Source organism: Camelus ferus, chromosome 1 (assembly GCF_009834535.1).
Source record: "Camelus ferus isolate YT-003-E chromosome 1, BCGSAC_Cfer_1.0, whole genome shotgun sequence".
Classification (NCBI taxonomy): domain Eukaryota; kingdom Metazoa; phylum Chordata; class Mammalia; order Artiodactyla; family Camelidae; genus Camelus; species Camelus ferus.
Window position 1 is genome coordinate 5,089,863 of NC_045696.1, and position 25,831 is coordinate 5,115,693.

A 25,831-nucleotide genomic window follows, 5' to 3' on the forward strand; every position below is an offset into this window, starting at 1 on the left:
ACTCATTCCCTCTGTTCTGCAAAGACACCAGGAAAATACATGGGTTATCGGTGACCTAAAAAATCAGGGAATGTGCAGACATTGCTTTTTGGCTAAAGTCCATCCCAGGTGAGGCCAATTCTAAACCTTTTAACGACTTCCCAGTGATAACAGCGGTCCTTGGACTTGAGCGTGTACCAGAATCCCAGGGGGCTTGTTGAAACACGAGCCCCCAGCCCGCCCCCCCCCCCCTGCAGCCAGCCTGTATTCCCGCTTCAGGAGGTCTGGGCAGGGCCCAGCTTTTCCCCAGTTTCCCTACACCCTTGCCTTCCCCCCGCCCCCGATGATCCCCACACACACCTCCCCAAAGTGTCACTGCGGGCTGCTCTGCATTCCCAGGTCATCTCTCAGCGCAGCTGTGGACACTGACTGGTTTCCTATAGTGCTGCCCCCACTTGGAAAAGGAAGCCGTCCCTTTTCCCTTCCATCGTCCCCTGGGCAAACCTTCCGCCCTGCAAGCACCAGACTCTAATCATGGATTCACCGTAGGTCTCCCCTACACACGATGCCTTGGATAGAACAGGCACCAGCTCCTGGCTGTTCACTTTAATGCATCCGTTCCCTGAGCAAGTTATTGAGTTTATGCTCTTTATATTGGGGAGCATGGAAGGGGGTGCTGGAGGAAGCACACAGAGATGAAAAAGACAGCCCCCCACCTCTGTAATAAAAGGGAAATGAGAACAGGTTACATTTGCAGTGAATCTGGAGAAATCTAAAAGGAAATGTTTCAAATCATCGTTCAACCAAGTCAGTCAACGTGCCGGAGTGAAGCAGTGTTCTTGGAGTGCAGAGTCCTGCCGGGGAGGCGTGGGCTCCCCGGGTCAGCAGACGGAGCCTGACACTGAGCAAAGTCCATTCGCCAGCAGTGGGAAGGGGGAGGGGAGCGTGCCGGAAACAAGGCCTGGCTGGTGGTTTTCTGCAGAAGAGATGCCTGTTCTAATCACTCACATCCACACGGGTGCTGTGAGCATTTGCTCACCCCTGCTTTTACCATCTCTGTAAAGAGCGAAGAATCTGCCATGGGCAGCTTGCAGGCTGATTTGGGTGGACACAAAAAATACAGGCACTTGCAAACCGCACAAATAAATTGACACGGGGTTCCTGTTGTCATGGAGACCAAAAGAGACAGTGGCTTAAAGGAAGCAGGGGGTGGGGAGGGATTTGGAGGCTGGAGAAAGGGCTCCTGGAAGGATGAAAGAAGGCTGTTTAGGGAGACCACAGGAGAAAAAAAATGTCAGGACTGGAAGCGGGGAGAGAGAGTCACAGATGGCAGATAATGAGACAGATGAAAAGGAGTCAGGATCATCACTGGATGCAAAGGCGAAGGGAAGCAAGAGTAAAATTCAACATGGAAAACAGTGACTCCTTCCATGAGAAACACAACAGTGAATAGGGAAGGCCTTCTCTTCGAACTGTAGTGCATTTGAAGGAATTTGAGAAAAGGTAAAAACAGAGCACTCACATATCAAAGCGATCTGTCAATAAGGACGTCTTCCTGCATGGGAAGGGACTCAGATGGCTGAATTCTTGACTGTGGAGTGAAGGGAGCCCTCCTTCACTTTAGTTTCTTTCTTTCTTTCTTTCTTTTTCTAATCACTATTTTCCCAGTCTTCCTTTAACATGTATGAAGAGGTCTGGTTGCCAGGTGAGATTTGCTGTAAGTCTTTAGGTCTGAGACAGGAGGGAAGGGGCAGGGCACAGGCATTAAACGAATGACACAGCAATTGAGGACAAGACATAAACTGGTTAGAACCAGCTCAGCCTGAGACGGTGGAGGATCTGACTTCCAGAGGAACTTGAGTCGCATTTTAGGTTCATTGTAAGGTATTAGCTGCTACATGACACACCCACAGGCACCATGACATTTCCAAACCTGGCCATGAAAGGCCAAAAAGTAGGCGGCAGCCCAAATCCTGGCGATCCCCACCCCTTCCCCAAAACAGTTGGAATAATCCTCCTGCTTGTCAGCATATGAAGTCATGCAGCCCATACGAGCCGTCCCCATGCTCTGGGGCTGATCTCCACTTCCTAGCTGACCCCATGCGCTGGGGCCACCTCTTGCCTGTTGAGACAGCCCACGCTCTGTCTGTGGAGTGCGTGTCTCCTTGAATAAACTTACCTTCCTTTTACTGTGCCTCGCTCTTAAATGCTTCCCTGTGTAAGACAGGGACTTATTCTCCAGCAAAAGGTTCACCTTCCGCGGTCCTTACTGTAAACACATGTACCCCCCTGGCTGGCTGCGCAAGTGAAACGACTCTCTGGAACCCTTGTTTTAAACAGGAAACAAAGGTGGACGACAGTGTCCAAACCAATTGGCCCTTCAAAGCTAGTTTCTTCCCTGACGGGGCCTGGGAGATGAAACCGACCCTCCAAACCCTGCCTGGGTCTCGTCCTCATGGGCAGGCCACCACGCTTATGAGAGCAGAGGAGCCAGCTCTCAACTTGAATCCACATGCACAAAATATGGCAGAAAACTTAATAAACAAAAATCACCTTCGTGTCACTCTAGAATTAGTAGGACTAACATTTAGTTCTAAGAAAAATGTAAAAGATGTTCTATTTATTTTGTACAAAATATCTAAACTGAGCAGAACGAAACCCCCTGTGGTTTCTAAACTATGTAACCTAGTCAAAGTGTGTGTTCACCCGGGGAGAAGAAGGGCCAAAAGAAGATTCCTCCACCTACCTGCGCAGTCAGATCCCAGGCGCGATTAATCCCCCCAAGCCCCGGAAGGTGGGAGTCAGCAAGCAGGTCCCACTGCTTGTAGAAGATTCAGCTAAAGTGGGTGCCGTGTGTAAACAGTTTCTTGTGGGCTTTTGCCTTCACCCCGTCCACCTCCTTCCTGACCTGGCTCCGTGGCCCTGTTCTGTGATCCTGACTTGGTATCTTATAAGGGGAGGCTTAAATTGTCACAGGGAAGCCCACTGAAAAATGAGAGTAATTTTCAAAATTAAAAAAATCCGTTATGTTTGGATGATGGTATTTAACAGTAAAAAACTATAGATTCAGAGCAGTAGATTAGGAGTTTGGTATTAACAGGTTCACATTACTATATATAAAACAGATAAACAACAGGGACCTACTGTATCGCACAGGGAGCTGTATTCAATCTCTTGTAAAGAGCCGTAATGGAAAAGAGACTGAAAAAAATATACATGTATATGTGTATATGTATAATTGAATCACTGCTGTACACTTGAAACTAACGTTGTACACTGACTACACTTCATTTAAAAAAAACTATGCAAACTGGTAGAAATATCTTTGTTTTCTATTTGTCTTATCTGTGACTTTGGGAAGGAAATTAATTTTGTTAATTAATTAAATGATACAAATGCAATTCAGTGGTTGAGATAAATCAAATTCCAGGTAATGGAATTCTCAAAATCTGAACTCTTTCAATCTAATTTGAAAGCAAAGTGAAAAGTTACAGTTCATCGATGCAGAAACAGGTGCAGAGACGTTAGCTCATCATAAGGTATGAGCTCTTCCGTCAAGGTCTGACTGCGCCAACCTGACTTCGGAAGTGACGGTTTATAGGACGACCTCCCTGGCATCTATTAGCATCGTGTGAGTGCATGGATTAGATGGGTTGCTGAGAAGAGCAAGTGGGATCCAAGACGGCCAGAAGTGAGGGAACATGCTTGAAAAAACAGAAATGTAATTTGGCTGCTCTTGTATAACGCGGACAACGCCTAAAGACAGCTGGAGACATCTCATTCCCTTGGGAGGCTGGCGTAGTGAGCAGTCCACAAATGACTGCTGGACTCATTCATGCTGCTGTCCGCTCACAGAGTTCTTCTGGCCGGGCATCCAGGACCAGCCCCCAACAGTCCGCCTTGTCTGTTCTCTGCCAGTCCCCACTGCTGTTGGTCCAGCACACTCAGTCCATTCTGGCCACTCTGTGTCTCCCACCCAGCAGCCTCGCCTCCCCTCGCCTCCCCTGGAGCCCTGGCCACCCTTCCAGGGTCCCTCGACCGGCCTCTCTGCCTGCGCCAGGCCACTCCCATTTCACCAGTTTTTGGAAGCCTGCTGGTCTTCACCGTCTAGTCACACACACTTGGATGCACTTGGATGCTTCAGATTTCTCTACAGTTTCCCACGTGTTTATTTCCTCTTTCCAACTGGATTGTAAGCATTTTCAGGGCTGAGAAAGCTTTTCAGAGCCCTAAGAGACCTTAATCCACGGTTTGCACTGAAATACACACACGCACGTGCACATGTATACACATATATGCTCACATGCATGTACACAGACATAATACACATACACATACACATACACCTGCTGATTTCCTGAAAGTCTACAACACCTTTATTATTTTAGAGCATCGCTTCGATGTTGCTCTCATAACAGACTTGAAAAATTCTGGATTCTTAAAAAAGTCCAACCTATCAGTGAAAACGGTTCTGCCTTCCACTCAGCGACCCCTTACCCTCGGCAGAGAGACGCTAAATACAGCCTCAGCTCGCTCAGCTAAAGTCGACCTAAAATTATTCCAGAATGACTCACCTGAATCAAAGAGGTTTGCCTTCCTGGGGACTCCCTTCACAGCCGGCTTTCAACCTGGAAACACCTTTATTCTGGGATATTCCACTAGAGTGTAAGCTCTGCGAGGGCAGGGACCTTAAAGCAAAAGATCCCTTCAGTCCCCCAGTGCCTGGGACAGGCCGGCGGAGCAGAGCTCAGCAGACGCTGTGGGCGGAGGCGTGGAGCCGGGCCCCCGCGAGGATGGCTGGCGGCCGCAGAGGCGCTGCGAGCTCGGCCTGTTTTTGGAAACCTCCGCGCCGCGTGGGGAGGCGGCCACCCCAGCAGCAGGACGGAGGGGCTGAGCGCGCAGGCTCTGGGGCCAGATTCCCCTCCTGTCCCTCAGGTGTGTGGCCCCCTGCGTCAGTGAGGGTCTTGGTCGCGCTGTCACAGGATGTGGGACGGGGTTGGAGGGGTGCTGGGCGCGTCCACGCAGGTACAGGGAGGGCGTCCGGCCAGGAGCCGGCTCTGGGAGACACCTCGCTGCTCCTGCTTCATTTGTGTTTCATTTGTGTTTCTCTACGAGGTGGGCGGGCCCTGGCTTCCCCACTGGCGTCCGTTTAGTGTTCTTTAGTGATTCTCTTCTTTCCTGTTCAGGCTCCCAAGAAACATTTACAAAATGGGATTATCCGTGGCTACCAGATAGGTTACCGGGAGTACAGCACCGGGGGCAACTTCCAGTTCAACATTATCAGTATTGACACCACCGGGGACAGTGAGATTTACACCCTGGACAACCTGAATAAGTTCACGCAGTATGGCCTGGTGGTGCAGGCCTGCAACCGTGCCGGGACCGGGCCTTCTTCTCAGGAAATCATCACCACCACCCTCGAGGACGGTAGGTTCGCAGGGAAGGGGTGCCGAGCCTTTCCTTCTCCAGGGTTTGTTCTGGTCGCCTCCCAGGTCCCCACAGCCTGGCCCCCAGTGACAACGGAAGCTGGAGGTCCCCGAGGGGAAGCTGCTTTCATTATCCCGCCCTGGACACATCTTTTTTTTTTTTTTTTTTCTTTTTCCTTTTTTCCCCTTATAAAATAACAAAATTTAACAAGATACAGGAGTAGGTTAGTATCCTAAAATTCCTCTTTTAAGGGCAGTTTTTGCTTGTTCTAGTACAGATGCACCTTAACTGCTTGTCAAAATTGAGATTTGCAAATGTTAACCACCATACACAAACATAGATAAAAAACAAATATCTTCTGTGTAGCACAGGGAGCCACGTTCGACATTCTGCAACAACTTTAATGAAAAAGAACGTGGGAGCGAATGCCTGCATATACATATGCACGCCTGGAACACCATGCTGTATACCGGAAACTGGCACATTGTAACTGACTATACTTCAATCAAAAAAAAAAAAGATTTCCAGGTTTTGATTCTGATGAGCTGAAGCAGAAGCCCCAGGGGAGGGACCTGAAGTCTCATCTTTCAAAAAAGTACCCCAGGCAGTTTCATCCTGGACACATCTTGATTGCAAAGCCAAATCCGCCCCCTTTTCAGCATCTTTCTCTGTCATTTCCTGCACGAGGGCTGGGCTTTTCCCAAGTGAAACCAAGGCTCTCCCTGTGACTGCAGCAGTCCGGCCAGAATGTAGAAATCTGATTTTCTAAGAACTTTTTGAATTTCTCACAAATTTATGTTAAGGAGGATTCTTTCTTTCTCCCTCCCTCCTTTTTTTCTCTTCCTTTCCCTCCCCTCCCCCTCCTCCTTCCCTCTCCTCTCCTCTCCTGTTGCTTTCTACTTTCAAGTGTTCTAAGACCAGAGAGCAGGCATGAGTAGGCTTCCTGGAGCAAATCTCACGGTGACCGAGCGCCCCCTAGTGGCCCAGTCATTAACGTATCCTTCCACCGTGACACGCAACCTGAAAGCTCATATTCCCAAGGGTGCTTGAAAAGAGCCCAGAAGCACAGTCCTTCAGGTGCAGAGGTCAGATACTGGGTCAGATGCAGCCGTAAGTGGTAGGTTTTCTGGCAGCAAGCTTGCAGGTCAACCAGTTGCCTCTTGTGCAACTAGTCACTTGGTCCTGAGCTTGAGAACACATGCGGTGATTTGCATCTATAATTTCTGACCATTTTTACAGGGAAAGACGTCCTAGATAACCAGAAACCTGAAGTCCAGGGTTTTCTTTCCATCTTGACGATCTTGGCAGCTGTGGTTAAATACGCCACTCGGTTTTAGCTTTGATGCCAGTTTTCCATTGATGTTTGTGCCTCAGTCACTGTTTCGCCCCCTCTCCCAGCCAGAGTTTACGGTTTACATAAACTCGACGTGAAGAATATCTCAGATATTCTCTAGCCTCTCTCCTGGTCCGTTTTCTCTCTCTCCTCTGATGAACGCTGTAGTATTGAGAGGGGGCCAGCTGGAGAGGTGGCGGCAGGTGCGGCTGCCTGTCTGCTTTGTAGTGCTTTCAGTAGCTGGATTTTCAGTTTACCTGCCAAAGGGGGGGCGCTGTGTAAAGGACATGTAACTTAAAACAGAAGTTTGCGAGAGTCATGGGGCATAAACCAGGCCAGCAGTGCCCTTTCCTCACGCAGTAAGATCAGAAATGTTCGCAGCTCCTTAAGGCCAGCTCGACCTCCTTAAAAGTGAAGCAGTTTTTCTGGAAGGAGAGACAGGAGGTCTGTGCGGACAGAAGCACAGATTCCTCGCACTTTACCGAATGACCATAATACTTACATAGGGAAACGGTGCTCTTTTTTTTTTTTTTCTCACTTACTTTTGAGAATTGAGTGCAAGTTTTTTCTTTTGCTTACACACTGAAATATGAGACTAACGTTGCTTATTTGGTATTGCTTTGCTAATTAAACCACCCGCGGTTATTGCAGATTCTAATTATCTAATTTCAGTGCCCAGCTACCCCCCTGAAAATGTCCAAGCCATAGCAACATCACCAGAGAGCATATCAATATCCTGGTCCACACTTTCCAAGGAAGCCTTGAATGGGATTCTCCAGGGCTTCAGAGTCATTTACTGGGCCAACCTCATGGACGGAGGTAAGAGCATTAAACTGGGGCTTTGAGTTTGCCCCGAAGGATGAGCAATAGAATTTGCAGAGCCCCCCTCCCAGCCCCCCACCGTGGGATTCAGCACAGGATGGGCACGTCTTTATCCGTGGATGCTTTCCTTCTCCCCCTCATCACTCTGTTCTTACCTCTCATCTGACATTTAAACAAGTGTGTACAGCTCTTGAAACCATCATCTACCTTCAAAGCAATTTGAAGGATGGGAGGGGCTGGCACTGGGGAATCCAGGAATAGATGTGTTTTCGTAATTATGGGTATCTATGTCAAGCCTCTGCAGGCAGCACCAAAACCTTGATCTGTATCTAGAAGGTTCTACGTGATGCGTATCCTAAAAGGCTGACCTCTTCCTGCTCCCCGGGAGGACTCAGCAGGGAAACGCCTTAAGCTCCTGCAGTTGAGCCACGACAGAGTGGGGAGGAGGAAGCCAGGACCGTGAGAGGAGTATTATGACTCCCCGTGAGGAGCCGTTTCCCCCCAGACCTGCCATGTCTGTCTCCTCCTTTTTCTTTTTGTCTTTCCTCTCTCCCTTCATTCTTCCTGTTTCTTTGTGTTCAGTTTTTCTTTTCAAGCTGTAGGACAAAACTCTCCTGTTTGGGGACAAGACTTTGCATGAGAGAGTGTCAGCTCAAGGGGCAGAGACTGGGGCTCGAAGCATCTTGGGGAGAACACATCTCCGTGTCTCTGCTTTTGGGGGGTGGACGTTGCTGAGCCAGGTGGAGCCCCCCTCCGGGAGCACCCTGGGCCCACCTGCACTACAGCCCCAGTAAGGTAGGGCCGCCAAGGGCTGCTCTCTGCTGGTGGCCCAAGACTCTCAGGCAGCCGGCACCTTCCCCTGGCCCCCTTCAAGCTCCTCCCGCCCCCCCCCACATCCCCCGTCTGGGGCTTCTCCCAGGCCTCCCGACTGCACGTCCCTCCTGGGGCAGCTGCCCTCTGAGTCCGAGCCAGCACAGCCCAGGCCCCAAGGGCACTGCCACCCCTGCCTAGGCCCACGTGGGCCTGCTCTGCCAGTCAGGTGGCTGTCTCCATCCAGGTAGACAGAGCACAGCGGACCTCGGAGGCTGCAGGGGTGCCACTCTTGGTGCCAGGATACAGGCAGGAAGACACGTTGGCAAATTCAGCTCAATTTCTAGGTCAGTAGCAGAGTCCGAGGCTTAGCTGTCTGTGCCTGTAACCAGACGTGCTTCTCCGCACGGAGGACCTGACCTCTTGCATGCAGCACTTTGCACGGCACCGCCAGTGGGAGACGTTCTAATTCGTCTGCTGGACCCGGAGCAGACATGTTATCTGAGCATCTTCTCCATGCTAAGTGCATGCTGGATGCTGAGGACGCAGTGTCCGCCCCGTTGGATGTGCGGAAGGATGTAGGGAAAACAGAACCGCGAGCCACGCAGCGCACCGCCCGCCCACGGTGGGACGGAGTCAGGCGGGTGACTCACTGCCCCTCCTCCTCCCAAAAGAGAGATTTAAAAATCCCCACTGATGTAAAATATAAAGCAATGAAAATGTGCAAATTATCTGTTTTACTGACACAGTACCATGAGATACCATGCAGACTTGTTCTGGTTTCTAATCCTCCTTTTGAACGAGATGAAATGTACTCACCTAAAGGTCACGTTACACTACAGTCACTCCTTTTTTCTTCTTGTTGGAAATATTCCCACAATCCAGTGGTGACTTCATCTTATTTTCACGTTTCACTCGTAGCTCCTTAGTTCTTCGATGGAGGATGTGTTAACGTGGTTCAGTCAACTTTACACTTTTAAAGCTTTAAAAACTTGAATATTTAAAAATATAAAAGTCTTTAAGTAAAGAATGCTGGGAAAGGCAAACAGTTCCTAAAGACACTTGTACTCACTGTATTCAGGTCAAAGTGATGAGCTTAAGGCCTAAAGTAGAAGTTCTATGCTCCGTCTCCGAAAGATAAGAAAAAACCCTCAGAAACATAAAAAAACATAAACCTGCTTACGAACAATCACTCCCTGTCTGCTGCTTCCTCTGAGAGGTGACATGACACGAGCAGGCAATTTCATGGCATGACTGGATGCTTTGCACAAACTCCTCAGGCTGTGGCCCCAAGATTCCCACAGACACAGACTACAGAGTGATTGTGTAAGGAACTATCTCCACTAGCCTTGAGAACATCACACACACACACACACACACGCACGCACACACGCACAGACACACACACGTAGGCTGGGAAGGAAAGATTATTCTACCTCTGTGATTAGCAGTTGCCTGAAATACTTTGTTAATGTGATCAGATAAAACAAAATCGGTTAGGATATCTGACAGGGCAGGTTACATACACAAGATGTTGGTGAAATTTCTGAGTATCTTAGCATCATCTGTAAATTAAATAATTTTTAAGTCCTGACAGAAGCAGTGAGTCAGAGATGGCTAGGAAGAGGGCACACTGTAGAAACTCACCATTTCCATCGCAATTGGAGGTACTTTTCATCCTCTCTGTCTTTCTTCAAGACAAAAATGACAGATTCTGAATCAAAGCAACATTTAGGTGCCAACCGGGGATTCTGCTGCCGTGGCGGCAGGCTTTGGAAAAAAGTTATTTCTACCCCTATTCTGATTTCTTCCTTAAACCCATTTAAGAGTAAGAGAGGGTATAAATAAACACATAAAATTATATTGTTTTAAAATACAAAGTTAAAAAAACTTTTTGTAATTTAAATAGTATGATTTCTAAATTTATTCATTCTTCTTATTTTTATAAACCATCTGCTGTGGCTTCCAAATGGTGGCCCCTAAAGGTCTGCCACCTGCTGGCCTCCCCCAGAAGACACTAGGCCACAGACATCTTTGGGGGGCTGCCCCCTTGCCCTGCTCTCTTCCCCCAGCGAAGCATCTTGCCCCCAGAACTTGCCCCCTGTCTGCTCCAGGTGGGAACCTTTGGCTGGTGCCGGGGTCTGGGGCTGAGTCTGTGGCTCACTCATCTCTCTTGGACCCATTTCTTCACTCCTCTCCCAACCCTCGTCACACACAGGGGTCCCTGACTTCACAGGACAAGCCTTGGCTACCCACTGCGTTAAATTCGACTTTTCTGCTGTGTCCACGTCAACCCTGATCCTTTTGATGACTAAAAGCCGAAACAGACACAGTCGTCATAATCACAACACAGGGGGCCGTTCATCTCTGAGCTTATGTGCCCTGTGCTATAAGGACCAGGGAATCGAAAAACAGCAGGAGGAGAAAGCCAGACCAGCAGAAGCCTGTTTCATCTGGCCCCGGTGGCAGTTCCACCGGGCGACAACAGCGCATGGCTGAGATCGTGGACTGGGGACACGTGGCCAGCCCTGTGGCTCCATGGCCCGTGCTGGGATCCGTGACCTCGGGCAAGATAATGGAGCCTCTCTCTGCCTCAGTTTCCTCACCTATAAGAGGAATGGGTTGTGGAGAGCAGAGGATGGTTGAGCGGGATAAATGAGTTAAGGTGTGTGCCCAGAACAGGGCTGGCACCTCAGTCACATGCCGGCTCGAGGTGGCTTCACTGAAGCCAGGGAGAGTGAGAGACGCCGTCAGGCAGCCTCGTCACTGTCCAGATGTGCACAGAGGTGGCTCTCACCACAGCCAACCATAGAGGAGGACGGTCTCCTGAACCCCATCTCCCACACCGGTTCTTAGTGACTGGACACACCAGGCCAGGCTGCCCCCTCAGACATTCCACAACGGCCACTTGACCCGGGGGGTGGGGGGCAGTTCCCCGGGCCCCCCTCTCCTCTGCCTCCCCTGCAGGCGGCTCATTTCAAAGCCCAGGGCGCCCGCGGAGGTGTTTCACACGTGGTTGGGAGTTTTCTCAAATTGCCGTGTGTCCTGGGCCTCAGAAGGGAGAGCAGATCGTCCCGTCTTTGCACAGTACGAGTGGATCCCACCCCAGATCATGCAGCATTTTTAGCTGTCGCCGAGTTTCTGACACTCCAGCATGTCACTGCGGCGAGGACGCGGGGGGAGTTCACTCCAGGTGACAGGAGGAGCTCGCCGAGCCTCCTCAGCTCCGCTCAGATGTCTGAGAAGTGAGGCCCTGAAAGTCACATGCACATGGAAGGCCAGTTTGGCTTCTTAACCCTCTTGATGAGCAGTTAGAAGAGTCCCTACGGAGGGAGCACACGTGGTCCCAGTCCCTGGCTTCAGGGTGTGGGGTCAGCTCCTGCGGGGACCCTTCTGGAGCCACAGCGCTGGCGGGGGATGTATAACACTTAACTTGGGGTGAATTGCTGTTTTTCGGCCCGATTTCTGCCTGGTGCTCTGTGGCAGTTTGGTGCAAAGAACCTTTTCCAAAGGGCCACAGAGTGTCGGCGCCGCATGAAGGCTGTGTCCCTCTGAGTAATTTCAGGGCGTGACTGGTGGAGGCCGGGGGCAGCGCTGGCAGCAAGGACAGGGCGGGGAAGGCGCGTGCCCGCCACTGCGATAACGGGGTCTGTTTTCCCGTCCTCCAGAGCTGGGCGAGATTAAAAACGTCACCACCACGCAGCCCTCTCTGGAGCTGGACGGGCTGGAGAAATACACCAACTATAGCATCCAGGTGCTGGCCTTCACCCGGGCTGGGGACGGCGTCCGAAGTGAGCAGATCTTCACCCGGACCAAAGAGGATGGTGAGAGACGGGGTTGTGGGCAGAAAGCTCAGTTCCCATCTGAACCTCTGGGGGACACACAGGAGGCTCCTGCCAGAAGGCGGTACCCCAGGGGCCGGAGCCATGATCAGGAAGGCTGGGTCAGAGAGCCTGCCATGAACTCACCCACCAATTCTGGTCTTTGCTCCACGAGAGCTTTTTGCTGCCTCTCAAATCCTCCAGCACGAGTCAGGCCGTCACTCCCTGTGCAGTCTTTGATTTACCGATTGTTTCTCTCTTCCCTTATAATTTTTCTTGTTTTTTTTTGGGGGGGGGTGTCACATATTATTTTAAACAAAAATGCCTTTTACCCCAGGGCTATATAATACACGCCATCCCTGTCTTCTATCCATTAGAATAATTTTAGACTCTTTAGCTGTTAGTGGAAGCTCTGATTAGTTCCGTCTCCCCACTTAAACATTACATAATGGTCTAAGTCATCATGTTCCATGCCAGCTTGAGAATAACATGAGAGTAAGCCCTCAATTTGAGAGCTTCATGTTTGATTTTTTAATTACAAGAATTTATGATGATTCAGTAAAATTTTAAACCATAGCATGTTTTTCAGATCATTAATTCTTGCTGTTCCACACAATTTGGACTTGATTATAGGGCTATGTCCCAAACCCACAAAAACTGGATGCAAAGTAGTTTTTTGTATTATTTTAAGGGAAACCCTGAGGGGTCTCATCCAAGGCTTTCTGAAGAATAACTCAAGTTCCAATACGCACAATAGCAATAGTGAGAAAAGGAAGGAGCGACTGATGGCAAATTGATACCCGTGTGAAATAATTCCAAATCAGAGCTTAGAATGATTCCAGAGCCAGGACTGGGGGGAACTGCTGTCCCTAAATTCTGTGCTGATTTGGCTCTGCAATTTTTTCCACTCTGTTCCCCAGGAAGTGGGGTAGGATTGGGGTGGGGCTGCTGTCCATTGCCTGTGACTGACCACATAGTGGTAGGTTTGGTGTCCTTTACTATGTAGATTATCAACATGCTGTTGCTTCGCTTCTTGTCTGTCCTGTGGGAGCAAAGCGAGGGACATGCACTCAGAGGCCTGGAGAGACTCTTCCCTTCAGCTTTTGTGACTCCTTTCAACACTTTGCTGACATTGTCAGCCACTCTCTGCTCAGCCCTGCACCCCCAAGCAGCCCCGTCCATCTCCCCTCAGACAGTATCTTCACTGTCTCTCTAGCCCTTCTTGCATTCTAGTTCCTGCACCCAAATGAAACCTCATTACTTTCAGTTTTGGGGGGTTTTGTAGAACACATAAGTAATCATGCCCAGTTATGTGCAGGTGTCAGCCAATTCTGCTCAAAGAAATTGGATTATTTAGGGAAATCTAAGGTCAGAATGCAATGCCATTAGGAAGTCCCACATACATAGAGAAGTCTACAAAGCTATGTCCCGAGTGAAGACAGTTAGCTTTTAAAATGTGATAGACTCAGAGCTGCTCTGGAGGCTGGCTCTGCCAGCTGCTGGCTCTGGGACTGTGGCACCTTGCCCCTCCTCTGAACCGGACTGTCCCCGTGTGCAAAGTCTCCGTAACAATCAGGCTGCTCAGAAGGAAGATATAAAAAGTGAAGTGATGTGTGCAAACACCTGGATTGACATGTGGTGGGATGGCTCCTGACACGAGATACCTGATTATTTGATCTCCACGCCTGCAGAGCGAGGGTGGAACGTTCTTTTGCATTGCTAAGCAATAACACAGATGTCACTGGAATTATTATTTAAAGGGCAAATTGATCAGCAACATACATTTTGACACCTGCATTTTTCAGAAGAATGTACAGAAATCCAATAAGGAGGAAAGGCTCCCCACATCTCCTTACTGACTGGTAATTTGGGGCCAATTTTTAATTGATCTTCCAGTTTTAGAAGTTGTAGAGTTCTGTCTCAAGACCTACCCTGGGACCCAAAGTCTAATTTGTCAATCAAGAAGTCTGTGCATTCATATCCAGTGCTGACGGTGCGTGGCGATGCCGTTGACTCTGGAAGGCCCTGCCTTTGGTATACCAGTTGCCCCAGGGAGGAGGCGAAGAATTCCACTTGTGCTTAGTGTGTGGAACAAAGCGTGTTATAAAACTGAATGTCGGTATTTACTTGGGATAAATCATCACATCTTCAAAAAAAAGGCAGAGCAGAGATTAGGTAAAAGGAGAGAAAAACTAGTGTAATAATAAGCTGATCTCCCAGATTCACGTGAAAAATTCACTAATTTAGGAATGGTGAAGAACTGTGCCAGCCACCTTTATAGACTCCAAATCTAATCTAAATAGGCACTGAAGCAGTTTACAGAACCGAGTGCCACTTGCGTCTGCTTGAAAGATGCTTCGTCAGATGCAGAGTACAGATCCTGCTTACGCGTCTATGAAGTCTTACAGTTTTGCAATTTGGATTACACTGCCAACTCCAGTTAAATGATGTAAACATGTGGATAGAATTCCAGTAAAACAAAAATTGTCAACATCTGTTAAGTTTTTCCTCAGTAGAGGCACAAGTTGAAGTTTCCTTGTTTATTGATGTTCTTGGAACTGAAGAAATACTAACACATTAATGACAATATTCAATTCCATCCTCTGCGTCCAGCACTGTTCTTAAACCTCTCAGTATCAAGGGGCCTGGAGTTTTAAATTGTGTTGCTAGTTCACTGATCACCTTAAAAAAGGAAAAATGTTTCACTTACTCATGAAAGAGACAAAAACAGAATCAAATAATAAATTAGTTAATTAAAATAGATTAAATAAATACATAAAATTGAAAAATAAAGCAGACAGGAAGTTTACTTTCACAGAGGGCCGTTAGCAGTGGAAATTTTGTTTAGAGAACGAGTCTTCTTGCCGTAAGTCGTTTCTTAGCCTCTGTAAGGATGCTTGAGCCAGTGGACCCTTGGACATGCTCCTGAGTCCATAGACACAGTCTCAGATCTGTAAGTACAGCCCTGGGTCCGCGGGCACGTTCTCAGGGCCTGTGAGAACTGCTCAGGATTCAGGTTCTCCTCCCAGGACGGCTCAGTCAGTGAGAGCGCACACCTTTATCACTGCTGCAAGGCCACAGAAGGCTGCTTGCCTATCGAGCTTTCTGTTTGTGAACACAAGACAACTAACTCTGAGTTATGTAACGTTTGTGAGGTCCTAAGACCACTCTGCTTGCTCAGAGTGTAATCTGAGCAAAGCCACTGGGAAAGAGAACACAGACCAGCAGTCTGTTAACTGTCTAGTTGTCGGCTTCACTCCGCAGGCAGAAGGTGGTTTCAGCCCTGATGCTTTTCTGCCAGAGTAAACGTTGTGTCTGTGTAAAAGCGGTGGCCGGCTGGGTCTTACTGCAGTTGTTTATGGAGCGCGTCGCTGACGCACAGAGCCCTGTAAGGTGGTGTGTGGGACGAAGACCCGCAGGAGGGGGGCACGTGATCGTTGGTCCCTCCAGCCACGTTAACCGTCTCTGGTAGGACTGAAAGTGGAGCTACGAGTAAGGGAAAGATAGACGGGTATCGGGATGTTTCTGAGCCCTCTGGGCCCCGGGTCTTGAGCCACACATTCTCTTGAAGGCAGGGATGGTGTGTCCTCAGGTGGTGATGAAGCTGCATCTTGATACCTTAGAAGTGAGGGATCCTGTGTGTGGCGTGTGTGTGTGTGTGTGTGTGTGTTTGCCTAACCACCAGCGGTGCTGCCCCTCAGTAGGCACTGAAGGTGTGTGTCCTGGGATGACCTGCCAATCAACTAGTCAGTATCAATACTGCTTAGGATTCCACAGCCCGAGAGCATCTGGCAGTGCTGTGATGTGCTCTGTGCAGTGGCAGGCACACCAGCCGCACAGCAGACCAGGATGTCCTGGGAGGTCACAGCTGCCTGCATTGCGGTGATCCCATATGGGTTCCTGTGAAGCCTCAGTGCTCCTGGGGGGCCTCAGAGGCGCCCAGCAGTGATGGAGAGGCCCCCTGGGCCCCCTGCTCCCTGCTCTGCTTCAGAAAGAGCCATCCCACTTCCCTTGTTAGACACTGCTTTCCCACGTGACACACTGAAGGAATCGTCTGCTTTAAAGGATGTTTGAAAACCACTGCTCTCCTGAGAGCAAAGGCCAGAAATGGTGGAGTCTTCTGGAAATGGGAAGAGAAAAGGGACAAGTGTGCCTTGCTTGGCCGTGATGACACCTGCTGTTCTGGGCACGTCTGTGTGTGTCACGTCATCTGCTCGTGGCTCAGAGAAGCCACTGTGGACTCTGGGGTTTGGGTGGATCTGGTTTTCATGGTGGGTTACACGGGCACACACACACACACACACACACGGGTGTACACACACATCACACTCACCAGTTACAGACACACTGCACACACAGATTACATACACACACCACACATACATGCACAAACACGGATGTACACACACCACACACATCACATATACACACATTATACACACGGATATCACACACACCACATGCATCACTTACACACACTACACATAAGATCACATACCCACACCCCACACCATACACAATACACACACACCACAGACACACACACCACACACACCACAGGCGTCACATACACGCACACCGCACACATCACAGACACACACCACACAAACCACAGCCACACACATACACACACACACCTGCCTGCGGCTGATCACCAAGACCAGAAAAACGATGATGCCTAAATGAAGCTGTCAGAAGTGTCTGTCGGGACTTGGACTTTTGTCCTACTTCAGATCAAGGCAATGTTCTTACAGAAAATGGCGTTGATGTTTCACATTAAGATATGAGATGGCCTGACTGCATGGCTCCCTCTTCTGTGCTGCGGAACAAATCATCACAGATTTAGCACCTTAAAACAACACGTTATTATCTCACCGTGTCCTGGGTCAGGAGTCAGGTGTGAGTCAGCAGGGCCCCTGGATCAGGATCTCAGAGGCTGAAGTCACAGTGCCAGCTGGGCCTGGAGTCCCCTCTGAGGTCCATCCTCTCCCGAGCTCACTGGTGATCGGCAGGACCCCGTCCACGTGTCTGGAGGGCTGAGACCAGCTCCTCAGTTCCCAGAGGCCACCAACAACCCCTGTCATCTGGCCCCAGTGGGTCACATTGTCATGTGGTCGGAGCAGGGCCGTTTGTCTCTCCCTCACCAGCAGAAGCGTGTCTCTACTGCTTCAAACTGCTGTCACTTCTTCCCTCTCTGACTTCTAGGCTCTCTAGAGGCTCGTCTCATTAAGCCAGGCCCACCCAAGATACTCTCCTTTTGATTAACTTAAAGTCAGCTGAGTAGAGCCTTGATTGTATCTGCAAGCTCCCTTCACCTTTGCCACAGAATGTCACCTGAGTTTGAGAGTTACCCATCCATCATAGTGACAGGGACCGCCCACATTCTCAGGAAGTAATTACACAGGCAGGTACATCAGGGGTGAGAATTCTGCCTACCACACTGAGCTCGTGGAGAAAATCTGTTTGGAGGACCTAGGATTTCCAGATCCTGGCCCAGGCCCTGGAGACACAGCAGAGAACACAGGCGAGGTGGGGCCTGCAGGCTGGTGGGGGCACAGGTTTACTACTCACTCCGGAGCGAGCTGTGATAAGTGCTGGGAGGAGGGGTCTTCAGAGAGAATATGGGAGCCCTGATCTAGTCCAGGCTAGTGACCGAGAGCTTTCTTGAGAAAGTGAACCTGAGAGATGAGTAAGAGTTGCCGAGGCGAGGTGGGGTGGGGACGGTTCCAGGCGGGAGCCCAAGGCTCTCGGCCGTCACGTGCCAAGGACCTGACGTGGGCGACGCATGCCACATCCCACATCTGGGGACCTGAAAAGGGGTCCAGGGCTGTGGAAGAGAGCCTGGCCACTGACCTGACACGTCCACACGGAGGTCTGAAGGGCACACCGACCTTACACATCCACTGAGAGCGAGGAGGGGGACGGGAGAAGAATTCTAGGTCCTGGCTTTTGCAGCCGAGGAGATGGCTGTGCCATTTCTGGCGATAGAGGAGGAGAGGAGGGAGCTTGGGAGAGAGGATGCTGAGCCCTGGTTGGAGCAGGACGGGTGTAAGATGCCATGCGTCCAAGTGCAAGTGCCATTGGCAGTCAAGACACATGATTCTAAAAGCACCTGCGGAGCGGAGAGAGGTCTAGGCAGACTGGGAGACTGGAGAGAGATGGTTCTTGGCAGCTGCATGCTTTACTTCAACCAATCAACTTTGGAGTCAGAAATTCACCAAATGGCGGCCGGAAAGTTGTGAAAGCTGCCTAAGCATGCCTTTTTCATAAGAAAAAGGATTACCAAAATGTGACCTGATGGCTAGGTGCGTTTTCACAAACTCTGTCCCAGACACACCGTCCTACGCGCTCAGCATCTGGTGTTTGTAATTCAACCCTGAGTCAAAAGTAGAGGCCAGGTTCCTTCAACGACATGCGATATAAAGAAATGACAGTGGGTGTTACAAGCAATAGCTAGACTCTATCTAGTGCATATTGTGTTCAGGACTCTGTTAATTCTTTAGCCCTCATAATGCTAGCAGTAAAATGGTAAATAGGTGTTGTTGCGGCTTCATAGACGAGGAAACTGAAACTCACACAGGCAGCTTAGTGAACACGCCCAGGACGTAGGCCCGAGTGGTGGAGCTGGGCCAGCCGCGGGGGCCGCAAGGCCCAGACCTTTAACCATTATGGTATAACCCAAACCAGAAGTAAAAATTTATTTCTGGTTCTTAAAGGGTTGGCTCAGCAATCCTGAAAATTCTTCCAGAACGTCTCGTTCCTCAGTTTCAACAGAGTTACCATTTTCTTGTGCCAAATTCTAATAACCCTCCAAGGAGAGATTGTACGAGATAAACCACAAGTCAGCGTCTGAGAAGCCAGATGGGGTTTAGACAGTAAGTGCAATGGAAGTGCTTTGATCTGATGTGATCAAGGCAAGTTAATGGAAATAATCAACTAAAGAAAGATTCACTGCATCGTACAGCGACCAAGAGACGTAACCATTCTATTTTAACTTAAAACATATAAATATATGTCTATTATGTAATCATTGGCTAATCGAATGCCCCAGGCTGTTTCGGGTGAAGCGATTAGAGTTCTGTGTTCTTTCATTCCTTGAACTGTATTCATCCTGGACCATCTGCAACTTCCGCTTTAATTACTTGACAGTGGAGTAAAAGCATATAGTTGCCGGCCAATAACCTGTCTTTTTAACTTGCCTGTTTGCCTTGGTTTTTTTGCCACGTGTCCTGTTCTTCTCACTGGTCCTGAAGTTTCTTTTATTCTAACTAAGCTTTAGAAAGCTTTTCCAAAAAGTCCCATCAATTGTCATAAAAACAGCTCTCTTTTGTACTCATATTTTATTGGTTCCAGTAAATTACGATTGTCGTAAACAGGGTGCAACCGACCAGACTGAGTCTTGTTGAGCAACTAGCCAAGGGATTGCTGCCAAGTCCTTGGGGGTCCCAGGCCGAGGGAGTGCCCGGCCTGGTGGACTGCAGCTGGGTGCTTGCATTACAGAAGAGACTGATTGTGTGGCCAAGCTGGGGCATCCATTAGAGTGGAAATAGGAAGCAAATGTCTGATCTACAACGACTTCAGGGGGCGCCCGTGTGGCTCTGAACCAGGGTGTGGACATCTTGGCAGCTGCCCTCACCTGTAGGAAACTTGGCATAAATGCCCAGCATATTCGGGACACTGGTACCTTGTTCCCAAGGACCTTTTTGTCCATCCTTCACCTCTCATGTGTGTTCCCTTTTCTTGAGCTTCTGCTGTTGGTGGGTGGGACTGGCCAAAAACTGATCCCAAGATTCTAGCTGTTCAAAGGATGACTGTGTCCAGCCCGAGTTAGCTCTCACCAGAGCTGTCAGTCTTGTCGCTTTGACCTAGAAGAGTCAAGGGCACGATTATAAGACACACCTTCAACTCCAAAAATATTTACTGTGAAGTTATGTTGTTGTTGGAGCAGGAGGAGACTCAAAGCTTCCTCCAGGGCTCACAAGGGACTCGTACTGGTTTGAATTTGAAGGTCTCCGTCAAGCGGAGAGCCTCTCTTCGCGTGCAGTTAGAGCAGTGAGGGACCAAGCAAGGACCTCGGCGCTCCCCTCATGGCAGGTTCAACACTCTTCCCCTTTATCCTGCCTTCTCACCCCCCACCCCATCCTGCCTCTTCTTTCTTGTGGGAAAACAAAAGGATGGGGCGAGGGGCGCTTCAGTTCAGTCTCACTTCCCAAATTATGCTTAGTATTGTTCACACCCTCTTCTGTATTCTTAGATGATTTAAAGAGGGGACTTTCTGCAAACCTTTCACGTAAAACCTATTCTCATAACAAGTGGTTCCGTACCGCTCCTGGGCCACACGGTGCTGGGCACGGAAGGGTGGTCCCTGAAGACAGGTAACTGCCCCCGTTCCTCTCTGACTCAGGAGGCAAGATGTGCCACCCCAGCCCGTCCAAAGCCAAACACTGCAGCACAATCCAGAATGACCCAGAAGCTAAATTCCCTCTTCAGAGGCAGGAAGTCACCAGGGACCGAAAAGGGCAGAGGAGGCTCCCAGGAAGACGGGGACTTGAACTGACTGTATTAGTTCTGTTAAAGAAACCGTTATTCCTGACGCTTGTCAAAGGACAGAAAGGCAGGCTGTTTTCAGGGGAACCGTTGTGGCCGGTGTGGACACAGCCACGGTGGGGTTTTGAACAGGGGCGAGAAAGGGGGCTCAGCTCTGAATACAGCAGGTGAAGGTGGGGATTTATAGCCAAGGAGCGAAGGGGAGGGAGTGGGGTCATGGGGTGAGCAGCGACTAAGAGGAAACTCAGGGATGAGCGCAATTCTGGCTGCGTAGACCTAACAGGGCTTTTGCAGAAGGCAGGCGAGGACGATCAGCTATTACCTGGCGGTGGGGGAGAATGAAGACTTTAGTCAGGTAACGAAGGTGATCCGATACCTTGGGGGTTCTGGCTAAACTGATTTAGCAGGATTCTTGCTAAGATGAGCTCTTACAGGACAGGCCCGAGGAGAGGGGTCAGTGGAGCTCTTGGGTCACTGGTCCAAGAGACACTGTGTCAGGTCCCAGGGAGGCTGTAGCAAAGGAGGGCAGACTGGGGGACTTCAAGGACAGGAATGTATTGTCTCACGGTTCTGGAGGTGAGAAGTCCAAGATCGAGGTGTCAGCAGGGTTACTGCCTGTTGAGGGCCGTGAGGGAGGCTCCGTCCCCAGGCCTCTCTCTTTGGCTTGTAGACCGTCATCTTCTCCCTGGGTCTTCATGTGGTCTTCCCTTTACACGTGGCTTTGTGTCCACCTTTCCCTTTTGGACAGGACACCAGCCATCCTGGGCCAGGGCTCACCCTAGTGACCACAGGCTAGCTTGGTTAATCATCTCTGCAAAGATTCTGTCTCCAAATAAGACCACATTCCGAGGCCGTAGGGTTAGGGCTTCAACACGTGGGTTTTGAGGGGACACAGTTCAGCCCGCCCCACCGACTCCTGAAGAGCTGAGCAGGAGGAGTGGGGGTGCAGGGGGTGCAGGGGTGCTGCTGGGGGGTGCCCCCGGGGGGGGGGCACTCCATTTTGGGGACTAAACGCACGGCCCTTCCAGTTCCAGGTCCTCCCGCGGGAGTCAAGGCGGCCGCGGCCTCGGCCTCCATGGTCTTCGTGTCCTGGCTCCCCCCGCTCAAGCTGAACGGCGTCATCCGGAAGTACACGGTGTTCTGCTCCCACCCCTACCCCACAGTAAGTCCGCAAAGCCAGGGGCCTCTCGAGCATCTCCCAGAAACCAGCTGGGGGGCCCATGTGGGGCATTCTCCCTCCTCTTTCCTGCCCACTTGGGTCTTTCCTGGGGTTTTATTTCCCCCTCTGTCGTCTCCCCATACAAATCAATGTCCTCCTTTGAAAATACGCGTCTGAATCCTTCTAAGGGTCACAGTCGTCTGAAATTATTGTTTATCTGGTGAGTTCCCACAAAACTGCCAGCCGGCTTATCAAAATCAAAGCCCAGAGGCCTTGATAGTGGACAACACCTACTGATGTGGCTCTTGGAATTGTCATTAAGGGGCTTCAGGCTTCCCCCGCCGCCCTCCCTCTGCTCCCCCCGCCCCCCAGCCCCCCAGCTTCCCTCCCTGCCCACCCCCGACTGGGCCAGCGCACAGGCCCGCCCCTGCTGTGGGACAAATGGGGGACTTTAAGAAGAATCTGTGGCCCTGAATTCACTGTGAAGGAATTAAAAGTCAGAGCACTCCATATTTCACATTATGGTATTGATTACCATGAATTTTATTCCCGCTGAAGAATGCTTACAGAATTTAACTGTTTCTTAAACAAAACAAAACAAAAAAGCAGAGGGGGAGCAGGTGTGTGACTCCCAGGGGTCCTCATCTGCTCAGAAAGATCACGTTGTAAGTTCTGCTGCTTTAGGTCAACAGCAGCACCGCCGGCACTGAAGGAGAGCCTTCGGTGTAGCGTGCTCAGTGTCGGCTGGGCGTCAGAACTTCCATGTGAGTTCCTTATTTGGTTTCAAACATGCTATTAAGAGCCTTCCAGAAACAAAGTGATGCGAGCAGGCCAACCAGAAAAGGTGGGAAATAACTCCATTTCTCCCTCACTGACGTCTTACAACCACTGGCAGGTGTGTCTGTGCTGCCTTTGGACCGTATTGAGAAAAAAAAAAAAAAGCCAAAAACCCACTGTGAGCTGGAAATGTGATTATCACAAGGTGCCCGGATCTTCTGGGTTAAGCTTTGCACGGAGGGTCCAGAACCCTGGAGCTGCCCCAGTAACGTGAAGTGAACCAGAGCCAGGGCTACGCCATCCCCAGAGCTACGCTGCTATCCACCTACTTCAAACAGCGTTCAAGAGTACGAGGCCTGTTTTTAAATAGAGCTCATTTTTCAGGGCAGTTTTAGGCTGACAGCAAAACTGAGTGTGAGGCACAGAGGTTTCTCATACGAGACCTGTTTTTAAAATAAAACAACACCATTCCAGGTGAAGATCAGAGAGAACTGACACGCTTCTCTTCAGAGGCGAATCCTTGAAAAATCCCACCTACTATTCTGTGTTTTCACATGGAATGAATAATAAACTATAACTTGCTGGAAAAGGTTTTTTTTCCCCCCATCTTTAGTTTTTGTAATTTAATTTTAAGTCAGAAAACCGGATGCCAACAAGTTTTCAGAGGCTCCGACCTGGTTGCCTGTGTATCACAAGGAACACCAGAGGGCAGCCCTAGCTCTGTGCATTTTCCTTGCTCATATATCTGATTTTTTCCCTCTGAAATGACTTCATAGCTGAATGTAGAACATGGACCAATAAATTAGGACACAGCACACTCTGTAATTTAATCTTCTTTATCAGAGTCCCTCAGCTAAAGTCGTTGCTGATGTAAATTTTCTCTCAAGAGCCTCCGTCCATCCTCCTCCTTGTTAAAAGACACAGGTTCTTTTCTCTACCATGTAAATGCATTATCTGATTATAAGCATTGGTTTCATGGTGTTCCCTCAGTTCAGCTTAGGAAATAAAAGTCTTTAGAGTTGGAAACTGTGTTGATAGACATCGACTGAAATGAAATGCACAACCTAAAAGCTGAGCGTTGTGTTTTATTCGGTGGACTTTCTGAGGACTTGAGCCCTGGAGGTGGCCTCTCAGATGGCGCAGCTCCAAAGAGGCAGAGGAGGAGCCAGGATATATAGGAGTTTTTGCAACAAAGACCAGGTAGTCAAAAGATTACTGGTTAAAGAAAACCAGACCTCTCAACTTAAGGCATTTTCTGCTTTTCTCTGTATGGGAAGGCGCAAAGGTCTGGGCTCACTGAAATCACTCCTTTGATGTGCATCTTAGCTGTCCAGGGCCAGTGTCCTGTTCTCTCGCATCCTGAGTCCCCTCAGGGGCACCGCTGGGGGCGGCTGCAGGGGCCGGGCTGCCTGCCTGTCTCCATCCTGAGTTCCCTCCGCTCACTGTCGGGGGCGGCGGTAGCAGCTGATGACTTGGTGGCCACAGCATCCTTTGTTTACTGATATGACTGCAATATTTTTCATTCACACAACAAGAAACTATCAATTTATCTCAAGACTGGCTGTCTAAAAGTCATGCTTGGTAAACATTAATCTCATTGTGAGGGACCAGTAAATGCAACAAAACATCAACCCCCACCCAATCAGAGCAAAATCTCAAAATATGTTTGATTCAGGAACTCATCCACGTAATTTTTGGACCGTGGCTATTAATTAATATACAGTGGTTTGAATGATCAATTCATACTGTATGATAAGCAGTGGAAATCCAAATAAGTGAGCTAACCTTGTGAGGACCCAGATAAAAAGTATAGCCAATCTGGATTTCCTCTTTAATGACCCTCCCCGCATAGTAGCAGCAGACTGAAAAATGCTACATAGCACATAAGCACTAGGTTATAGAAACTGTCTATTTCCCACTGCTAAGCTGGTGTGCAGTAGGATTGAGAAATGAGAAATTAGATAGAACAAACTTCTCATTAATGAAGACTAAAAATCAGAAGGCCTTTAAATTGTACCAACAAGCTGTGAACCACATCAGGGATTCTAGTTTCAGATGAAAAGGTCATCCAGTTTCTGCACAGAGTAGGGCTCAGGAGATGTTGCTGAATGAGCTAGTGAGACTTGTGGCAACTAACTCTCCACAGAGCAGCCATAACTTAGAACTCAGCAAGGCTTCTGGGAAGCCAGAAAAGGAACGTTCACCAGGTCCAGACAACATTCAGGCCAAGGTAGCAGGTGTGGGTTCTCCCTCCCGGGCCTCCCAAGACTGCATTTCATAGTGCCACAGGGAGGCTGAGGAGGAGAGAGGGTGGCTGCAGAGAACCAGAAATGGTCAGGAATCTCCAGTCAAAAAACAGTGCCGTAACAGAACCAGGCAAGGAGCTCTAACCTGACCATCTATAGCTATAATGATGGCATCTTGATGGTTGTCTCTCAGCAGTCATCAGGGACCTTCGGGTTGTGAAACTGCATTACCTCTTAAGAATGTTCTTCCTATTTCAAGTTTTAGCACAGCATGTTTAGTGTTATATAGTTATTTGTTTTTAAATGTTTTTCTTAGCTTCCATTATCTTTTTATTCTTTCTCTTTTGTTGCTCCCTCTCCCTCAATATCTCACTCTTAAATGTAGGCATTTTTCAATACTCTTCATTTAACCTCTTTTCATATTCTTTAGTATCAACATGAGTAACTGAATCTATTCGCATAATTTAACTCTCACCTGAAATTAGTGGGTTCAAAATGTTTCTCTGTAACCCTGACAAGCTTAGAGAACCAATCAGTTCTCTATTTCCAACTTCCTACCATCCATGTCTTCTTGGAGATCCCACCACATCCAGCATGTCCAGAACCAAATTCATTCTTGCCCCTCTTCTCTTTCTGTTTCCCAGTTAAGCTAATGATCTAACAAGATCCTTTGCCCTCTGACCAGAAGCCTTAGATTACCTTTGATTCCTCTTCTCTCTTTCCACTTGTTGTCTGATTGGTTACCAGATCATTTCTTCATTTACACACAAATCTATGTAGAGCACTACTCTGTGCCAAGGGCTGAGCCAGATTCTGAGGTGTATCAGTTAGGAGAAGCTGAGTTATGCTGCATAACAAACATACAAAAAAAAAATCTCTGTGATTTACACCAACATACAGCTTTCTTTTT

At 49.2% G+C, this 25,831-nt stretch overlaps 1 protein-coding gene and 1 long non-coding RNA gene across 2 annotated transcripts in view; one reads left to right on the forward strand and one right to left on the reverse strand.

The window, feature by feature from the left end:
* LOC116658250 lies at nucleotides 1-25,673 on the reverse strand. Its single transcript, XR_004313537.1, has 5 exons — nucleotides 25,432-25,673; nucleotides 19,766-19,767; nucleotides 13,281-13,286; nucleotides 540-548; nucleotides 1-11 (listed from the first exon to the last, which is right to left on the reverse strand). It is a non-coding gene; the product is annotated as an uncharacterized LOC116658250 (long non-coding RNA).
* The window catches only part of DSCAM (DS cell adhesion molecule), a 664,279-nt gene that overhangs the window by 564,698 nt on the left and 73,750 nt on the right, over nucleotides 1-25,831 (forward strand). The window contains exons 17-20 of the mRNA XM_032462442.1: nucleotides 5,166-5,406; nucleotides 7,412-7,558; nucleotides 12,040-12,195; nucleotides 21,768-21,901. Of these exons, the coding sequence (XP_032318333.1) occupies nucleotides 5,166-5,406; nucleotides 7,412-7,558; nucleotides 12,040-12,195; nucleotides 21,768-21,901 (678 nt within the window). The remainder of the gene's footprint in view (nucleotides 1-5,165; nucleotides 5,407-7,411; nucleotides 7,559-12,039; nucleotides 12,196-21,767; nucleotides 21,902-25,831) is intronic.